The sequence below is a fragment of the Psittacula echo genome (genome assembly GCF_963264785.1).
Source record: "Psittacula echo genome assembly, chromosome: Z".
Lineage (NCBI taxonomy): Eukaryota > Metazoa > Chordata > Aves > Psittaciformes > Psittacidae > Psittacula > Psittacula echo.
In genome coordinates, this window is record NC_137742.1 from 1328726 (window position 1) to 1349590 (window position 20865).

The 20865-nt window shown below is 41.7% G+C and overlaps 1 protein-coding gene across 1 annotated transcript in view; it reads right to left on the minus strand.

The window, feature by feature from the left end:
* The window catches only part of DCC (DCC netrin 1 receptor), a gene marked incomplete at both ends in the record, with an annotated part of 627385 nt that overhangs the window by 32210 nt on the left and 574310 nt on the right, over positions 1-20865 (minus strand). Inside the window, 3 exons of the mRNA XM_080637247.1 lie at positions 1410-1636; positions 8287-8449; positions 11464-11529. Coding sequence (XP_080493373.1) covers positions 1410-1636; positions 8287-8449; positions 11464-11529 — 456 coding nt within the window. The remainder of the gene's footprint in view (positions 1-1409; positions 1637-8286; positions 8450-11463; positions 11530-20865) is intronic.

Consider the following 20865-nt stretch of genomic DNA (forward strand, 5'->3'; position numbering starts at 1 on the left):
TTTTTTTTTTTTTTCCCCAGATGATTTTTCTCTGAATTGCAGGACTAAAATGCCAAGTCTTCTATCGATGGCCATTCAGAAAGCTAATTGCTAGTGAAAAGCCAGTATTTCAGATGGCAAGAAACATAAAGGCATTTATTTATGGTCCAAGGCATTTACACATGAAATATCTAGCCCAGCCTTTGTCATTAACTTGCTCATATGCTGTGATGACTTCCTGCTATGCACTCGATTGCAAGTGTATTGCAATCGATGGAGCTCTCGTATTGATCTTTCTGGGCCCTGGATAAGCTCTCCTTGTCATCAGCAGTATCTGTTTAGGCAGAGGAAATCTTCTGGTTATGCTTTCCCAATGTCTAATACAACAAGGACCTTTGTATTAAAAAAAAAAACGGAAATCATTGTCACAATTATCTTCATAAATAGCTAACTATCAGCTCAAAACACTATGTCAGAAAATGAGATCCATTTAGAAATCTGAAAACTGTTTCTTTTCAACTTTTCTTTCCTTACGAGAATAGGAGGTATGGAAAAGAGATAAAAACATCAGAGAAAAGGCACCTTCATTACTTACAGCCTCAATCAGTATTCTGGAATTATTTCACTCTGCCTTCAACAGATGATGAACTCAAGACAAATATGTTTCTCTTTTCAACTTCTGTGCTGTGTTTTGCCCCCCATCCCTCTCCGTACATATAACCAGCCTCTCCCAAGATTTTCTAGCATCATGATGGAAAAAATGTTATCAGCTAAAGTGAAACCTGCGATGTGCTGTGTGCACCAAGGTTCAAAAAAGGAGGAGGAAATTTCTCTGAAACCACATTTTTCTTACAGAATTTCCTTCTTCATATCTGTAAGTTTTCTCAGTCTCCCTTGGCCCAAATTCAGCTCCTGACCTTCTTGTTAGTCATGTTCTCCCTTTTCTCCCACTTATTTCTCTATGTCCCCTTTTTCCTCCCTGTTTTTCTTAGCACGATATGCAAATCTAATAACATTTGACTTTCAGTTTAATTCCTGAACTTAAGAAGTTAGAAGAGAGTAAAAATAAAAACCAATGGGATTCCCACTAGTCTGAAACCACAGCAAAAATCACCTAGGAACATCTCTCCTGGCACCCATAGCTGTAAATTCTTCAAGTCTCCTCCTGGATCTTGCTAGGTTTATCCCTCTGTTAGAAACTTCATATGCTGGGCTAAGGCCACTAACCACCAATATCAAGTTAATTTAAAGAAAAGTGATCTGTTGGTGATGAAGAATAAACCAAATTGGGGTACACAGTATGGTGTTGGAGATGACCTTTAGAGATTCCTTCCAAACCAAACATTTTGTGATTCTATGATTTTAGTTTCCCCAAGTCTACAAGTGATGCCCAACCACTTTCTGCCCTTCCTGCCCCCGGAGCCCCTCACCAGGCTGTGTGGTGCTCTTGCTTCCCAGTTGCGTTTCCGACTGGCTGTGGCTGACAGGGGTGATGTCCTGGCAGCTCTGCATTGGTGAGTCCCTTCCTGCGGGGTCTGAGCCTGCTGGCTTCTCAATGTTCTTCATTTCCATCTCCTCGTGGTGTATCCACAGATCCGGCGGTCTCAGGTCCTTCTGGCTGCCTTTTCTCTTACCAGCACTGTGGGTTGCACGTTTCCTGCAGCCAAGAAAGATCAAAATTGTCACACAAGAAAGTTTTTCTCCTTCATAAGACCAAAAGAGTGATGTCTCCTCCTTTAGTGTCTTTCTAAGGAATCCCTCTGGTTGTGTCCTTCAAAGGACAGCAGTTACCTCAGTATGGTCCTCTGCTTCCTGGAGTTTGCTCCAGGAAGTGGGCCTGGCACTCAGCAGGTGGGTCATTTTTTGTAGAAATTAGGGAAAACCACTCTTCTTGGATCAGAAGAGAAGTGGCCAGATTCATTTTGGGATGAGCAGTAAGCAGCACTTACAGAATGCCTGCAACTAAATACAGTGACTGAAGACTGCTGAGCCCACTTCTGCCTTCTACACCTTCTATAAATGCATGTAGCATATGTTGTATTTATTTAAATATACACTAAACCACTGTTTTCATAGACTCACATCAAAGAATGATTTGTGTTGAAAGGGACCTTAAAGCTCATCCAGTTCCAATCTCCTGCCATGGGCAGGGACACCTTCCACTGGACCAAGTTGCTCCAAGCCCTGTCCAACCGGGCCTTGAACGCTGCCAGGAATGAGGCATCCACATTATCATGTATTTATTATTAGGAAATAAACCCTTAATTTGGTACATTTCAAAATAAGAATAATAATATTATTAATAATAATAATAATAATAACAGCAACAACAACAGCAACAACAACTCTCAGAAATCCAGGGCAGTATTTCGCAGAGCAATATTAACTCTGCTTTCTTTATGCCTAGTTATTACATTATACTTTTGCATCAGTGGGTCATCTCCTCTGGGGACCACATTGTGCCATGAGGGGATGGCACTGCAGCCCTGCTTTCCAACTTTACCTCAACTATACAGACTATTTATAACAAAACACGGGTGATTTTCTATTCTAAAGAAAAAAGATATGCAGCTTAAATATGGAGCACAAAGCCTAATTTACAGCTGTAGAGAAAGCCTTGTCAGAAATCTATCAAATTAAATAACTCTGAAAGAACAGTTTTTCTGGCTTATTGTTATGTTTCTTGCTCAATAATCCAAATGTTCTCCTACCACTGTTTTTCCCCTTTGTATATTTCAAAGTTCTTTGTGAAAGGAAAGTAATGTAACTGTCCCAAGTGGAAAATTGGAAATACTTGTGATACACAAAAAACTTCAGTCAAATATTTCCAAGTTCATTTGCACTTTTAGGTAACGGAAAATGACAACTTTGATTTCCAGGGGCACTGGGTATTCTCAGCTACTCATTACCTTTGTTATATGTTTAGCCCAAAACACCGCTGTGCACCTCCTGAAGGGAAGATTTTTTTTCCTCCCAAATCCATAGAAAGCAATGCAAAACTTCTTGCTGGCATTCCTAGGACTCACACCTTGGGTATCATCTGTGTAGGTGCGCTTGGATAACTGCCTTACCTGCTATGGCAGGCATTGTGGAAGATGCTATGTGATTATTTTACCACAAAAAAGCCTGAGGAAACTTTAAACTTTAAGAAACTTAAATTATTTGAATCAATTTCTGTTCTTTGCTAGGTTTTCTCAGCCTAGCTCAGAAAGCAAGAGATGCATGTTACAACTGCGTGCATCACCAAACGTTTTGCTTTCAAGAAAAGGAATAAACACATCCTGTAATGTAAAACATCACTGAGGGCACAGCCCTGTCCCAATCCCAGAAGCTGATGGCAATGACATTTTATTTCAGCAGAAATATCCCAGTCCTCAAACTGACTTCTTTAATGGCATAGATTGTTTTAGGTCCTCTGACTGGTCATTAACACAAAATCTCTTCAAGGGTCGAAAGATTAATTTTAAAATGTGATCTGGAAAGTTAGATCTGGAGGCTGGGGTTGTTCAGAGGTTTTTGTTTATAGCCCATGGAAAACAAGAGTGTTGGCTTCTTGTCATAATTATTTCCTATGCTTAGTCTGGTACTTGCTAATTTTCAAAACTTGCTAACTTAAAATGTGAGTGTTTCAAAGAACAGGAATAAAGAACATGGAACAAGGACAGTTCTTTAATACCTTCTTGCACAAACCCTAGTACACCTGGCACAGACCCTAGGTTATGATTTACACCCACAAGAATAATTATGAGCACTTTCATTTAAACCTTAATGTATGACTTGCCTGAAGTTATAAAGTTGCTCTTGCTGTCTTGTTCAAGAAAAGACCATAATTTTGGTCTTACTTTCCTCACTTTGGGATATAGCAGCTTTTTTGTCACTTTCAATTGAAGGGAATTCATTTTTCCAGGCTTGAGCTAGGCAAGAGAAATTTCAGCCCTAAAGTAATTCTATGCAGAACTCAAAATAGGGGGTTATAATGAATGTGCCATTTCAACCATAACTACAAAACTGCTACAGCAATAATACCATTTAAAAATATATGCAGTGATCTAGCTTGATTTGCATTGTTTTTTCTCACAAATTATTGATGTTCTGACAGCCTGTGATTAGCAAATTGAATCAGAGCCAGGAGTGCATAAGAAAATGGCATCAATAACACATGAAAATAAATCCTCCCCTGGAATATTTTGTTTATGCAATGCAGAAGTTGAGTTTCAGCTTCTGAAAATGCATCTACCTTACATTTCAGGGGGAGGCAGGATCCTGGAATAATGGAATAAATGCTGCACCAGAGAGCACATCATATCTATAGAATAATATATCTTTAGAATGTAGAAAGTCATAAAAGATTCAACATGATTTTTGAACCTCAGCTGCAGCAAAGGAAAAGGATATTTTGGAAATTCATGTTGAGATTTATGATGGGATTCCAGTTTATTGTTGGAGCAGGGATTGGGAAGACAAGAAGTTCCGAATTGAAAAAATAAAATCTCAAATAGCAGTGTTTCTGTTGTTCAATGATTTTACAGCATGAAATGCATCCTTGCGTACCATAATTACATATTTATTTTTTTTTCCTAAGGATAGAACTAAAAATAGATTTCAGTTCTGCCCTTAAAATAATATTATGATCTTGCAGTCTTGGTTAATGATGTACTTTTGAGATAAACAAAGCCTCTGGAGAGGAAACTCTCGTCATCTATTTCTGCATTTGCCAGCACAACCCCAGCTGGGCCGTGACTCCAGCCATTACACAGCATACCCACATAGCTCCTAACAATATACACATGCTAGGATAATTGTTCAAATACTCCAGAGTAGGATTACTCTTCACTGCCTTCATTTTGCCTTTACATTACTCCAGAGAAAACAGTTAAGTTTATAGCAACTCAGCCTAGTTTATTTGTTTAACAACCCCTGAAGACGTCTTTATCTGAAGAGCTCAGAAATAAACCGTTCTCCTGGGCAAAACAATGTTTTGCTTGTAAAAAACCACCATGGGTAGCAATCCAGTCCTGGTCCGATCAGGTATCTTTTCTTCAGGAGCAGGGGCACTTTTGAAGGCAGAACACGGAAGCAACAGTCCCATAAGCAATAATCACACTGAGCTCCTCCACTGCTGTTTGAAAAGTGCTTTACAGATACTCAATGATAAATAAGAACATTACTTCACCTTAATTATCCTTCCAATGCATGAGTGAGTGTTTTAAATTTTCTGCTTTTTACTCTTAACCTGGCAAAAATGTGCATTTTGTCTTTTGGGATGTGTTAAGGGAAATTCAGCTGGCATAGAGGTCCTGAACAAAAACCAAAGGCTACAAAACAATTCTTCCCCTAGAAAATCTCCCCAGTGTTTACAGATAGAAAAATACTTAATTTTGACCTCTTTACTTCCTGCCAACCGTCCTACAAAGCTGAAACCAGTACCTGCCTCTGCTATCATCTGGCTTCATGGTCCTTTCCCCTGAGGTCAGATCCTGCCTCATGCCACCGTGCAAGAGATGGAGCAGAGGGCACTGCTAATGAGCTACCCCAGAATGGAGCTAACGAGCTACCCCAGGATGGAGCTAATGAGCTCCCCCAGCATGGATTTAGCAAGGCACCTCTGCACGGAGGGTACACATAAACCCAGGAGCACCTCTAGAACACAGAAGTGAAACATGGCAGCTCTTTAGTGGCTGCCAACTCACTCCCAGTTCATTTGAGTTTGATTACACTTTTGTTACACCTCCCCCAAGCCTTCCTAAATGTATACTGACACATCCTTATTACTCACATAGGACTTAAACTAGTCTCAGCTTGTTTTTTGCAGCCTCTTTTTACACCACACCCCTGTCCAGCATACTAATTGGTTGGGTGATATAGTCAAGACTATGTTTCATTTTTAATGGCTTAAATACACACTGTTTTCCTACCAGTCTTGAAGTAGATGTCTACCCTCAGCTCACCTCCTGTGGTAGTCACGACCTCGTGTTACCAGTCCACAGGCTAATTCTTCTGGCATGTTAAATATTTTTATTATACCCTGAAGCTTTAAAACAATCCCTGTGAGAAGCAGGTCCTGCAGTTTGGGTGCATGCTGTATGAAGTGGTATTTTCCCTTGTTTTAAGATTCAACTGGGATTCATCTTCTCTAAGCCCGAACTCTGAACTGAATGATGAAGCTGATGGGTGGTCCCATTGTCCATCCTCCATGGCACCAAATCACCAGTCACTGCCACTGCAGGGCAGCGAGCGTCTTGTGCTGTGGATGATGCAGTTACTGTGAAGGTATGAATCTCAATTACTGCAGGACCCATACATTCTCTTTATGCACACCTTGGTAAGTTATTGCACCTGAATCTTGGCATATATTTTTCTCCCTTATTTTTGTCATAGGGTTTATATGGATGATATTTCAGTCTTTACCAGATAGTAGAGACAGAAAATCCCTACTAAGCCACCTAGGTCACTACCAGGTTGTTCTATATAATATGCTTTATTGTGCTTTGTTCAGCCAAGTTTTAGTTAACTTAAGAAACACGACTTTCCTCCACTGAAGGCTTGCAGATAATTCCATCACCTGCAAGTTTTTGCTCTGGGGAAGGACACATGCATTATTCAATGAGACTTGGCCTTTACCCTCCGCAGTCCTTTTATCCAGCAGTTCATTGGCGACTAAACTAAGAACCTCCTGCCAACAAAAACTGGAATCTAAACCCTGTGTGTCACAGTATGCATCTCTCATTATTTATTCATTATTTAATTTTTATTGCCCTACTATTTTCTCCACTTTCAATTCAGAAATCCTTTGTTTGGGGCAATTTGGGAGAGATTTACCCACCTACAATATAGACATTTACAACTTAATACAGCAAATCCAAATCCACCAGCTTCACACATTTTTAATCAGTGGACATCAATAAGCATCTTAAAAAGGCAAGTCTTCTGATTTCTTATGATAAGATGGACGATTCTTTGAATGCTCCTATTCTTCCTCAGGGGCTACAGAGGAGGTCAAGGTTGATCACCTCAAACTTAGACATTTAATTTTTGACACCTAATTCTGTATAGATGAATCTCTTTCTGCTGTAATTGCCTTTTCTCTGTTAGAAACTCGAGAAAGCTTTAACCTGAATTCACCAAACTCCATTCAACAGAAGAGTTTTCATTGCTGCTAGACGATGGCCTGATTTTCAGGTGCTAAGACTCACAATAGAAGCAGATTTTTCAAATCAGTCCATCATTCAACTACCCCAGCACTTCTAAAAGCACAGACCCTCACTTTCCTGCCTAGATGAGAGCTTTCTTATTTAAAAAATCTACCCCCAACCATCTATCTTTAGAGAAAGCACTTGCCTCAGTGACTGTAGAACACTCCAAGCTGCTATCTGCCCACACTCAACCAGCCTGAAGCTGATTTTGGCAAAAAGGGAGCTGTTCAGTTTCCTGACCATCCTGTCTTCCATTGTGTCAACTGTTTTTAAGCAGAAGTGCAAATCCATGTAATAATGTCTGACTCATGCAAACATTTATCATTCTTGTGGCATACTAAGATTAAACTTCAGTTTCTCATGTCCAGTCTTTCATAATAGTATAATAATCAACGAATTAATACAAAAATAACAGTATAATAATTTTCAATGCATTAAATGCATCAAACCAGCTGTTTTAAACCCACTGACTCACTTCTAATTTCTAGAAAAACTGAAAAAAAGCTTTGTGCTTTACACTGCTGCCCTTTTATAGCCTTTCAGAGCAACCCTAAAGATTTTTTTCCTACAATTTTCTATAGACTGTTTTGAGGGGGTTTTTTTGATGGTTATCTGGAGAAACAGTTCTGAATGCTTCTTACTGGAAGACTTTCAGAGACAGATTGTCTGGAGAGGACAACATCCTCCCAAAGCAAGTGAGCAGGACTGTCTGTGTTTTTCTGCTGTGCAGGTGCATGGCTTGCAGAGTCAGGAAGTCTGATATCACCAGGCACAGACAAATACCCTTTTTTTCATTTAAATCAATGGAATTGATTCTTTCCTGTGTCTGAATTATACTTGGCAATAAAAACAACAGAGAGCTGGGCATGGCAGATATTTTTTGAAGCTCACCACATGAGGGGTACTTATTCCCCATGGTTTACTTTGCAGCCTGGTGACAGGGAATGTTCTTCACTCCCCAGCAATAAGTGACACCTCCAAAACCAAAAGGCTGAGCCCCAAAATGCAGTTCAGCCCCAGAACCCACATCTCCACAGTAGAAATGCTGTTGCCCAGATCTGTTTTGAACATGAGCATCTGCCTTTCCCTTCCACTATGTGATTTGGGAACGTACTTCCTCTGCTGTGCTGAGGAGCGCCTGGTGCAGATGACGGCCACCACCACCACCACTACCACGGTGATGACGCCGACGGTGACGACGATGATGACAAGGAGGTTGCTGTTCTTCTGGGGTGTGACGCTGCCATGGGGAGGGTGCATCTGCCCGATGGGGGGCTCTGAAAGAAGATGGATAATGAGGGGATGATTAGTGCTGGATTTGCTCTACTTGCTCTTTAGGGGTCACCATAAAATAAAACACATAAAGCCTGACAGGTGGTATGAATTCCTCTGAAAAAGCCGATGGAGGGAGAAGAAGGGTGGCATGAAGAGCTGAGATTAATGTGTCTCTGTATTTCAGTCGTACAGCAAACAGGAAAACATTGAAGCAGTAACGACTGTGCATTTTCTGGGTGTTAATAACCTGATGTTGGGAGTCAATAGCGTTCAGCTCATTTTTGCTGCTATCAGCTGAAAATGGAAATATAGGGACTATGGATTTTTTTCTTTAAGGCCTGTATAGTCTTTTTTGGTATTTACAGGCAAGGACATAACTTGTGTGTCAGCCAGTCTAAATGCCTCATTCAGTTGGCAGTACTATGTTGACCCCACAGACGGTCTCATATCACATTGCATTGTTGATTGCTATGCTGACCAAATCCTTGTGCAACACTTGACCAGGTTACAGGCTCGATCTTCAGAAGTGATGACCTTCTTAGTTTCAACACAGCAGCAAGACAGTGACTGAAAATGACTTAATTTCCAATGTCAAGTCCCAGTCAAACTGGCCCCTTGCTTTCAACAGTATTCCCCCCTTTCCATTGGGAATAGCACATTATATACTTTTAAAATCTTACAATCACAGACGGGTTTAGATTGGAAGGGACCTTAAAGTTCATCCAGTTCCAACCCTCTGCCATGGGCAGTGACACCTTCCACTAGAGCAGCTTGCTCCAAGCCCCTGTGTCCAACCTGGCCTTGAACACTGCCAGGGATGGGGCAGCCACAGCTTCTCTGGGCAACCTGTTCCAATCCCTTTGAACATTTTGTTGGATAATGCCTCTAATTACATATCATTGGACCATTGGTTATGGACATGTGCACAAATCAGGGAGTAATGCTTTTGCTCTGCCTGCTAAGGCAATCTTGCAGGCATCCTGTAAGATTACAAACTCAGAAACCCCAAAGTATCTTTCTACTTAATTATGGAGAAAAACTAAATATTTGGTGCAATGGGATGTAAAGTGTTGATCTTGTCAAAGATTTCGTAAGAAAAGTAACTCAAGAGTTTTCACATGGCATCAAACCCACAACCTCTCATGTATAAACAAAACAATACTTGTTGGGGATCTCATTTGGCCTTTATTACAACTGAATGGAAAAGAAAAAAAGGAGAAATCTTTCAAAATAACAGTTTTAGTTAGTGATAGATGTAATTTAATTGTAATATTCTACCCTGATTTTCTGCCCTAATAATCCTTTCTTTACTTCACTAATTATTCTATTTAAATAATTTGCCCTTTTCACATAGCTTTTTTTCAGGCAGCTAACAAGAGAAGCAGCTGTGAGTGCCATCCTTCTGGAATTAAAATGGTTGAGTAGAGGAATCTCAAAGATTTTGGGGTTTTGATTTCTTTTTCATCTCCATGCTGAGTAAAAGGCATTGAAGGAACACACACCATAAAATACAGTGACTATTAAGAAAAACAACTCTTTCTACCCTTTATTGCAGGCCCTGGAAGCTCTTTTTACTTCTCAAAAGTCCATTTTTCTATATTTATGATGAACTACTATGAAGAGCAGGAGAAAATCTTAAAACAGTGGTGTGTTGGCTGCAGCAGAGTAGGACAGAAAAGGTAACAAAATTTTGCATTCCCTCCTTGTCTTGTCTGAGGAAAATAATCAGAGTTAATCAGCTATGTGCCTTGTAATTAATTTGTACTTTCAACCCTCACTTGATACCGCATTTGAGGGAATCTTGTCTGTTGTTTCATTCAATAATGTGAGATGACAACATTTCATTAGGTAATGAAGATGGGGTCAGGAAAAATAAGTTATTGATACATATCTGCATCCCAGCTGGCACTGATTATGTTCAGTTAATTTTTGTCAATCTATGGGATTTCCTCTCACATCTTCCTATTTTAGGACAGGATAAATTCATAAAAGAAGGCATTTTCTGCAGAAAGCTTAAGTCATAAAATTATAGAATAGTTAGGGCCGGAAAAGACCTTAAGATCATCCAGCTCCAACCCCCTGCCATGGGCAGGGATAACTCACACTAGACCACGCTCCCCAAGGCTCTGTCTAACCTGGCCTTGAACACTGCCAGGAACGGAGCATTCACAACTTCTCTGGGCACCCTGTGCCAGCACCTCACCACCCTCACAGTAAAGAACTTCTGCCTTAGATCTAACCTGAACTTCCCCTGTTCCAATTTGAACCCATCACTCCTTGTCCCACAGTCCCTGATGAAGAGTCCCTCTCCAGCATCCTTGTAGCCGCCTTCAGATACTGGAAGGCTGCTATGAGGTCTCCACGCAGCTTCTCTTCTCCAAGCTGAACAGCCCCAATGTTCTCAGCCTGTCTCCATATGAGAGTTGCTTCAGCCCCTGATCATCCTCATGGCTTCCTTTGGACTTGTTCCAACAGCTCCATGTCTTTCTTATGTTGAGAACACCAGAACTGCACCCAGTGCTGCAAGGTCTCATGAGACCAGAGATTGAAATAAAATAATGTAAAATGCATTTTGCAATTCTTTCCAAGATGTTACTTTTTTAAAGGTGTTTCCATGGCCTGAGATATATCTAAAACTTCTCTTTTGATGGGATTTTCATCACCAGCGACATACTTTTGGGAGTTCTGCCTCAGCTGAAAATCTGATGGGAAGTGTGGGGACCAGCTTCAAGAAAACCAAAACAGAATACATGGTGTTCTGACCCTATTTTTTGTTAACATTTCCAGTTAAACATTATGCCTGGTTTGCAGCAGGTGTTTTGCACATGGGTGGAATTTTCAACAGCTGAGATAACTCTCCCCTATAAAACAGTGAATGTACAACCTGTGGGCATGTTGGGTGGCTTCCAAGCCGTAAGAGAGAAGAATGAGAGAGTGATAAAGAGAAGAGAAGCAGAAGATTATCACCAAAACAGCACTTAATTATTAAACATGGTTGGATGGAGCCTGTATTTACCATTTAGACTACTCCGATCAATCAGGTTGGTGTCCACTGGCCAATAGGAACCATCCCCATGACGACCTGTTGGCAGAAAGAATGCATCAGACACGTGTAACAGGTAAACCAGCAAAGTCAAGAGTGTTGCTTGAGACAGCGCCTGTCTGACAGTGTTTAAACTATTAAACAGTGCAGGAAAAGTCATCCCATATGTACTGGGGAAAATCTGTCACCAAAGCAGGCTATGGAAAGCATGCTGAATTCCAGCCCTTTGGGCAGCTGCTCTTGTTCTGTTGGTTTTTCCCCTCGTCCAGATGTTCTTGTTAGAGTGACAAACTGAGGTGCAATGGCAGCATCCATCTGAGCCTCCTCCATGGGTAACAGGAATAACTCAGCTGCTTTTGTGGCTGGAACTGCAGCACAGGGACAGTGCTGAACAGAGGATCACAGGCACGCTCTCCACCTGCCAGGTGGCTTTCCACCACTATTGAGCAACCTTTCTTTAATTTATTTTCCAGTGAAATGCACTTGGGGAAATAGAGCTTGGATTTTACAAAAATGATGGTCTCTTTTGTAACCCCAATGTAAAGAAGTTCCCCAAAAGGAAAGTAAAAAAGAAGGGATAAGATTATTACTCCAAAAATGCTTTGGCTGTTGAGGCAATATTTGCGCTCCAAATTAATGCAGTAAAATACGAGGTGTTCATCTTTTCCCCTGCTTTATTTTGTCTTATTTATCAACTTTGGGCTAAATAGTTGTGGTGGTATGCCCATGTTTCTGCCAAGACCAGGATCTCTACTTCCTCATGTCTGCTAGAAAGAGAAACACAAAGGCTGGTAAAGTCCTACCAAACTCCTCCTTGTCTCTACCAGCAAGGGAGAAAGCAAAGTCCACAACAGAAGTGGTTTGGGGTAAAAGCCGCTCTTCTGGCAAAGACCAAGCTTATGCAACAGCATGCTCTTGGTACAGGCATAGTGTACTATAGCCAAGCACAATATGCAACCATCTCATTCCTCCAAAGCTAATTATTTTTTCATTTAAATCAAATGAGCCTTCCCAAGTGACAGAGTCTCAGCTGATGAAGTAGTGCTCTGCTGGGGCAGTGCTTCAGGCAAAAGACATCTTCCCTGAGATGGGCAGAGGCTGCTGGAGCACAACATTGACAACAACTCCGTAAGACCCTCAGGCACTATCTGTTTTGGCTCTGCCATTCCTTAGATCAAATAGTATAATTTCAATACTGTGGGTTTTGTTGGTGAAGGGATTATGTAAAAGTTATGAAATCTTAGTGCAGGGCAGGGAATTACCAGGGATTATTCCAGATAAATTCTACGTCAAACAGCCACCGTCTGCATCAGATATGTTGGCAGACTGAGCAAAACCCCCCTGTTTTCTCACTTTCCTTCAGTTGTTGACGCTGTGCACTGTTAAACAACTGCCATACACCTCTCCAGAAGTACTTGTATTTCTGTGGATTGTGAAGAAATCCACGTGCATAACTTCATCTACCAATTTGGGAAGTATTTTGTGATGAATGGCCCTAAATAAATGAAAGATGATTATCATCAGAAGAGACTTCAACGCAATCATCTTTTCAATCAGCATAACTGCACAGCTACAACAACTTGATCTCAAGAAAGCAAGGTCTCAAAACGTTTAGCTGTAAAAGCAGACAAAATAGAGATAAATATAAGGTATGTAGTGAAGATAACACTCTTAAAGCAGTCCTATTCATAGTACTACACTGCAGCATGCACATACGCTGTGACCCCCAGTTTATATTATACTTGGGATACTGGGTAACTCCATGGGAGTTTGCTAAATGTTACTGGTTTTTATATTTAGCCCATCTTAGCAGGAGCTCATCACACTGGACAACTCAGGACACTGGAGACTTAAAAAACCTAACCCTGAATGCCTAACTCTGAAATATAGTACTTTCTGAATTGACATGAAAGTGCTTTTCAAGGCATTATACATGACATCTTAATTGTAAAAATATTTGTGTGAACAACTGCTCATTTCATTCCTGGCTCTAATGTGGTGACTGGAACCTGAGGGTGTCATTTATTTGGGATGGCTGTAACATAGAGGTAGCCAGGAAGCAATCAGGGAAAGGTTCAGGCAACACCATCCACCTCGGGGGCATCTCGGGCTAAAAAAGATTCTGAAATGCTTTGTTTTAAAACCAGCCCAAGGCAGCAGAGTCTCCCAGTTTTGTTCACAGAAGGTAACTCTTTCAAAGGCTCAACCTCTAATGAAAGGCAACTTCCCTGATGAGAGACAGGAACACAAATAACTTCTGAACAAATAAAAGTATTTCAACAGCGCTTTTACGAGACTGAATTTATAGTAACTCGGCTCTGTTCTCCTCTTCAGACATGTAAACATTATTCAATATTTAGATAAACAAGGAGATCTAAGCACTTACAAAATGGGAGATTAATCTCTGATCCATTGTAAGGTTTTGTATGTTAAAGAGTAGGTAGGGCTTAAACCCCTGAGGATTATCCATGCTTTGTTCCAACAGACATCCACGAATCATTTCTACCTCTAGCTTTCGCTCAGCAACAGTTCTATTTCCCTTTAAAAATCAAATGATGTGCAAGAACATTGCTACTTTGAGGCTATTCCTTCATTCAGTTCCAAGGCCTCAGGTTTTGACTACCTTTAAAATAACCTAATTGAAAAAAGGAAGCTAACCTGTGTGCTTCCATTTAAACTTCAACATCTTTACTGCATTTGTCTGTTAGTGCTGCACTTGTCTGTTAGTCCTGTGCTTACTATTGCTGTCGCTCTGCAGTTTCTTCCCAAATTCATTGCTATGTTTGTCTTACAAAAACAAGTACAAAACTCCCAACCCACTGAGTTTAGATGTAAACCCTCAGTGTCAGCCAGAAAGTCCATAAAAGTGGAGCATAACTCAACAGACATCTAGAATGCATTTGTGTCTTTTTAAATCAGAAAATGGACTCTCTTCAACTTCCAACAGTTTCCTGTGGAGCTTTTTTCCTTTGTATTATTCCATCTTTTGGGACAAACCATAATAAAATTTTGACTCATCAGCTGTTTCTTTTAGAGCTGCCTTTTCTCATAGAATCCCAGACTGGTCTAGGTTGGAAGAAACCTTAAAGCTCCTCCAGCTCCAACCCCTGCCACGGACAGGGACCCCTTCCACTGGAGCAGCTTGCTCCAAGCCCCTGTGTCCAACCTGGCCTTGAACACTGCCAGGGATGGGGCAGCCACAGCTTCTCTGGGCACCCTGGGCCAGCGCCTCAGCACCCTCACAGGGAAGAGCTTCTGCCTAAGAGCTCATCTCAGTCTCCCCTCTGGCAGGTTCAAGCCATTCCCCTTGGCCTGTCCCTACAGGCCCTTGTCCCAAGCCCCTCTCCAGGTTTCCTGCAGCCCCTTTAGGCACTGGAGCTGCTCTAAGGTCTCCCCTTCAGGAGCCTTCTCTTCTCCAGGCTGCCCCAGCCCAGCTCTCTCAGCCTGGCTCCAGAGCAGAGCTGCTCCAGCCCTCACAGCATATCTCTCATGGCCCTACTCAGAACTCACTTCAACAGGTCTACATCCTTTAACTGAGGTTTAACAGTCCTTAATCTTGATTTTTCTACTTGTTTAATGAGTTGTGTTAAAGGTGGTAACATACTTTCAGAGGTAGAAAAACCTGCAGCCATACAAACATATGTTTCGTTTCTCACCTCTTACTTCTCTGTTTAACTTCTGCTTTCTCCCAGCTCTGTCTCTGAAATGTTTCAGCAACTTGAATTTTTTCTGAAAAAACATATCCTTTTCCCACAACTCTACCTCAGGTGCCACTATATGAAATAAACATTTCAACTTGGTCTTGTCAAGGCAAAAGGAAATCGAGTTGTTGGTGACAGCAACAGTTCTTCATCCTCTCAGGTCTCTAGAACTCGGAAACTGGCCAAGAATTCTGCTGTCATTTTGCTGTAAATCTCTTTCCTTTTTCATGCTTTACTTGAGCAGGTTCCTTGTTTGCAGACTTCAGGTGTCCCCACACAGCAGGGGCAGATGAGTAGACGTTGAGGGAATGATCTCTCCTTGCAAAATGCTCACTGCAAGGCAACTACACAAGCTGGAGAGCTGGAGGTGGAATGATGTGTGCTGTTACATCGTCTGGCTCCTCTGAATCAGACACGGCCCTGCACTGTTGCTGTGTTTTGCTTCAAACAGTCAAAATTATAAAGAAAATAAAATAAGCAATATTCTCATACGAGACAGCAGAGCCTGTAAGTGATATTTCCTGCCCCACGGGTGTCCCCAGGGAGGTTCAAGCATGCCAACTAAGTCATTGGAAGGTTTAAGCATGCAAACCAAGTCATTTGCTCTCACAAACAGCCAACACAAGCTGTCAGGCATACTGTGCCATCAGAAAACCCGCTCCTTGTTTCCAGGGAAAAGCTGAGCTCCTGAAGTTAGTTATGGCACTGAGCACTTGGAAACCTGTTCCAGGATAGGGCAGAAGATATCAGAGGATAGTAAGTTGCCTTGGGGGGCAGCTCTAGCTCACTGCTGACCTGCAGCCCTCCTAGAAACCTGGTGGCATAAAGAAGCTCAGATGGTAACTGGAGAGAAAGGAGGATGGCTGAAAAGGGCAATGAAAGGTTCTGCCCTAATCAGACACACAGGTCTGAGAAAAAAGGAAACTTTCCCCTAGCAACTTGTTCTAATTTGGTATCATTTTCTGGGAAGGTAAAAATGCAAGTCAGAAGAGAGAAAATACACGCTGAGCAGTTCTGTATCACTCCAGAGGCTGCTCTTCATCCTGAAGATGGACGCCAGTGCAGCCTGGAATGTGTAACGCTGTGCAGCCACATCACATACTTGCACACACAGTGGGAGGAGGAGCAGTGGGTCACACTCTGGCTTCAGAGAGCACTGAGGTGAGGATCCACCTCCATGTCCATGGCCGTTCACAGCTTCCCTCTTTAGCCGGTGATAGGAGAAGGAAACTCAAAACCATGACTGAACCTGCTTGCCTTGGATGAGAAAAGCTGCTTGTTGAAGAAACCACCTCTCCCAGCTGACTACACTGTAAGACTTTGAGATATGCAACATTAACGTTCATTGCAGAGGTTCTGCACCGTTAGCATTTAAACAAGTCAGACCACGCTGTGTCTTCTTCCGATCCATGGTCAGCACCTGCTAACAAAGGAGACACCTGCATTGTCGTCGTGACAGCTGAAGAGCCTGGTGAAGGCAAGGGTGCTGGCAGGGACGTCTGCAAATTTCCTTATAAGCAATCATAAACTGCCAGACTTCTGGGAGAGATGTGGGGCTTGGAGCAGAAATGCAAGATCAGGCAGACAGATACCACATCACCTGTTGACTTTCTAGTCCTCCTTTTTGAAGTGCACCCGCAGGCAGTTGATTCAGCTGTGTCTCAGCATAGCAGGAAACAAAATCCAGATGCAGAAATAACCATTCTTAAAATTTCAATCATGTCTTTGGAGATGCTTTCAAGTTTCTGGGCCTTAAGAAAGAGTTCCTACACCTGCTTGGTAAACACAGCCAGACGACAGAGTTTGAAAGACATTGTTTATTATTATTATTACTATTATTATTATTTCCTCAAAATGGGTTATTCCAATAAATGGGATACTTCTTATTTCTTTTCTCTAGCAAAGAGCATTACAGACCACTGCGTCATAGTTTAGGAAATAGATCTTTTAAAAAGATCTGAACTGCTCAGCCTTTCACTGCTGCTATGCTCAGAGTTTGCAAAATAGCTTCAGAACAGAACACCTGGAGCCACCTTTTAACAGAAAAAAGGAGGCAAACATGCTGCCTTCTGCAGTCACAGTATGATGTGACTGTCTGGGGCTGGTATCAGCCTCTAGCTGTACCAGCAGCTGCTTCACACAGGAAAGCATATGCAGAAAAACGAGGACAGGAAGGTTTCAAATGGGCAAAGGGTGACATGCCTGCAATAATCCAACATGGAAGAGGTTGAACTGCAGAAAGCCAAATTTTGGGCATGATCAGACTGTGCTTCAAACCCTCTTGTTCTGAAAGCTGAAGCAAGCGGTGTGCTGTTAACTCGTGAGATGCAGAGCACCAAGGTATAAAATAGCAAATCCCTCAGTATAACTTTGAAACCCTTCTATGTGCCTTCATATGGATGCAAAACAATGCAGAACACCATCTTCCTCAGGATTTGGGAAAAAACGTTGTGGATGCCTGTCTCAGGTGATCTTTTACAGAGCCTGGGTATGGTCACTGGCCCTGCTCCAGGCGTGGGGCCTCATATTGGCCTCACCATGGCAGTAAACATTAAGTCTAAACTTGGAAATATTGAATTTGTGGTTTAAAAAGAGTCATGTCATATAAAAAAAATATTGTACCTGTATTCCATACGTAACAGTTTTTTTCATAGTGCTATTTGAGTTTATCTGGACAGTTTGTATGACCCATTCCACGGGAGGTGTGTTTTCAGAAAACAACTGAACAATTAAAATATATTGAAATTTCCTAAGATAAGAAGAAACATTTGCTCAAAACTGTGTTTCTTTTTATCAAAATGTACAGGGATGTTATAAAACATTTGTAATCCAAAGGCAGAAATAATCTTTTTTTTTTTTTCTCTTGCAGAGATCTAATTCTGATGTCAACAGAAAACCGTTGACAAGTCCTATATTGACAAAATACAGACTAAGGAACTTAATATTGTTTTATCAAATGAAAACTGGACCAAGACAAACCACAATGAATTAATCTCTTCTTTGCCTAGTTTGCCTCTATAAATTTCAGATGAAAATGATAAATAAGAGTTTTTTAGACTCCACAAAGCCTCCGCCACAGCTCTTCTGAAAGCTCTGTCCCACATACATAATATTTGTGACAAAAATTCTCTCTTGAGCATCTGAAACCGTAATTCTATTCTTACTTCTACATTACCATTTCTACTATCTTTGCATATGGTCTGCTCTACCGGTTGCATACTGGCAAAATAAAAATCCGAAAGGAAGCTGACACATTTACAGGCTTGGCACCCACTTCAGATTTAAGGGCTCTCTTCGGAAAGTGGTTTGATTCTTTAGATGCTGATGCTTCTTTTTTTGCCTTTCAGATACCTGCCTTCGCACCCTGGAAGCATTATTTTTATTTCACCCAAGGATTTCTCATTGTCTAGCAGAGAGCTGTAGGACCAAAGCGTCCACGGGATGGGATGGACTCAACACTATCCCACACCCACGGGCAAGAACGAAATAACTGAGGTGGGGTATCTGTTGCCTCCTTCCACTTGACAGTGGTAGCTCCTTCTTGCAGCTGGTCTTGGCTCTCCCAAGAACTTGTAGAAATAGGGAGCATGTTTGCCCTGACATTTGAAGTTCTCCCTAAATTCTCACCTCCAGCCTACCTCCTTGTTTGCAGCTAAGGATGGTAGCAGTTGTACCATCCCTTCCAGCAGAACCCACATCTGGGATTTTCAAAGCTCCATCTCTTCATGCTCTGAAACCTCGGGGTCTCTGCCCATGCCCCCTCCAACGATGCTTTGCTGCCAAGTAGTTAATTTTGCTTCCTGACCTCAGGAACCATGAGCCGGCATTAGAGACAGATGACCTACCAGAGTTCATTCATGTCACTCAATAAGAATTGCATTTGTGGCAGAAATAGCCCTAAGGGCCTTGTCCAAAGCACAGAGTAATTTAAAAGGCTCCCATTGACTTCAGTAGGCATTGGTTCAGGATGATTAAAGAAGTAGCTTTGATGATTTCTAAGGCAAATGAACCTTTAGAAACTTTGACTTTGTTTGTCTTAACGCTTATGCATAGAGTACAGTTACACTGAGACCTGGCACCATCCACTTGTTTTTAACAGAGTTGTCTAGAGATCAAAGAAATGCAGGTGATGACCTCAGACTTCATCATTAGAATTCATCACTGAGGTCAAATGGAAACTGAATTCAGATATGAACAAGCCTATGTAAGATACAGCAAAAGGCTGAGAATTTATCCTCCTTGGATACTACATTCCTAAAGAATAAAACTGCAGTATATTTCAGCTACCCAGGCAAAAGACAGTATTTATGTCCTAGGAGTGACTGTTTAACTCAAGCCGTACATACCTGCTGTCTGCTAAAAACACACTAACCTAATGTCATTTTTTGTACGTTATTTGACTTAAATCAAACCAAAACCCCCCACCACACCTAAAGCAATTGCGAATGCACAGGCTGTGCCTGTAATCACAGCACAGTTATCACCCTGGGGACATGCTTTAGCCAGACTTCGTGCCGCAAGTAGTTGCGTGAGAATTGTTGAAATCTTTCCTGTTTAAAGTCTATAAGGGATATCACTCACTAAATACATTGCAAACACTGTTTGGGCTGTTCAAGAACAATGAATTATTCTGGTGGTGGTTTTTCCACAGTGAGGGGCACAGAATTCCCAGAACAACACAACTGCACAAACAGAAAACAACTCAGAGCTCTTTTTGCTGTAGTAGTTTGAGGAATATGTATTTACCTACCATATACAGAACAACTGCACTTCATCTGTCATGCTTATTTACATCTCCCAATTAACTAAACACAAGGTAGGATAGGCTGGTCTTTCTGCAGAGTATTTCATTCTTTATGTCTGTCTGATGGACATAAGTTCACCCCTCTATGGAACATAAAACCACTTTTCCACATTTCCTAATCTTTTATTTTCCTCACATAAAGCATCACAAAACTGTAGAGCATCCAACAAATTCTGAATTTTCTGCCACTCTACATGAACAGAAGCAAGAATGAACATGAACATGGACATGAACAAGCCTGACACTGCTTACACAGACACTTGCTTCATAGGTAGGAGACCTGGAACAAGTATTCATACAATCCCAGACTGGTTTGGGTGAGAAGCAACTTTAAAGCTCATCCAGTTCCAATCCCTGCCACAGGCAGGGACCCCTTCCACTGGAGCAGCTTGCTCCAAGCCCCTGTGTCCAACCTGGCCTTGAGCACTGCCAGGGATGGGGCAGCCACAGCTTCTCTGGGCACCCTGTGCCAGCGCCTCAGCACCCTCACAGGGAAGAGCTTCTGCCTAAGAGCTCATCTCAGTCTCCCCTTTGGCAGTATTGTGAAAGGACAGACCATGTCTGTATGAGTGGTTGTCCTACAATGGCTATAGGAGGTTATGCCTGCTGGGACGCTGGTCCTGGCTTTGCCATTGGAAATCACAATCAGCAGAGAAGGCAGATGTTCCACGTTCTGAGATCGTTCAATGAGATCCATTAAATATCACTACAGTATGGACATGTAACTATGCAGTTATGTTGAAGCAGAGCAGTACACTCGGTGAAGAACTAAAACACACACTCTATTTTCCATCCAACCTTCTTTTTTTTTCTTTTTTTGTCTTGTTCTTTTTTTTCTTTTTTATTGAACTTGACACTTTTCCTGTCCTG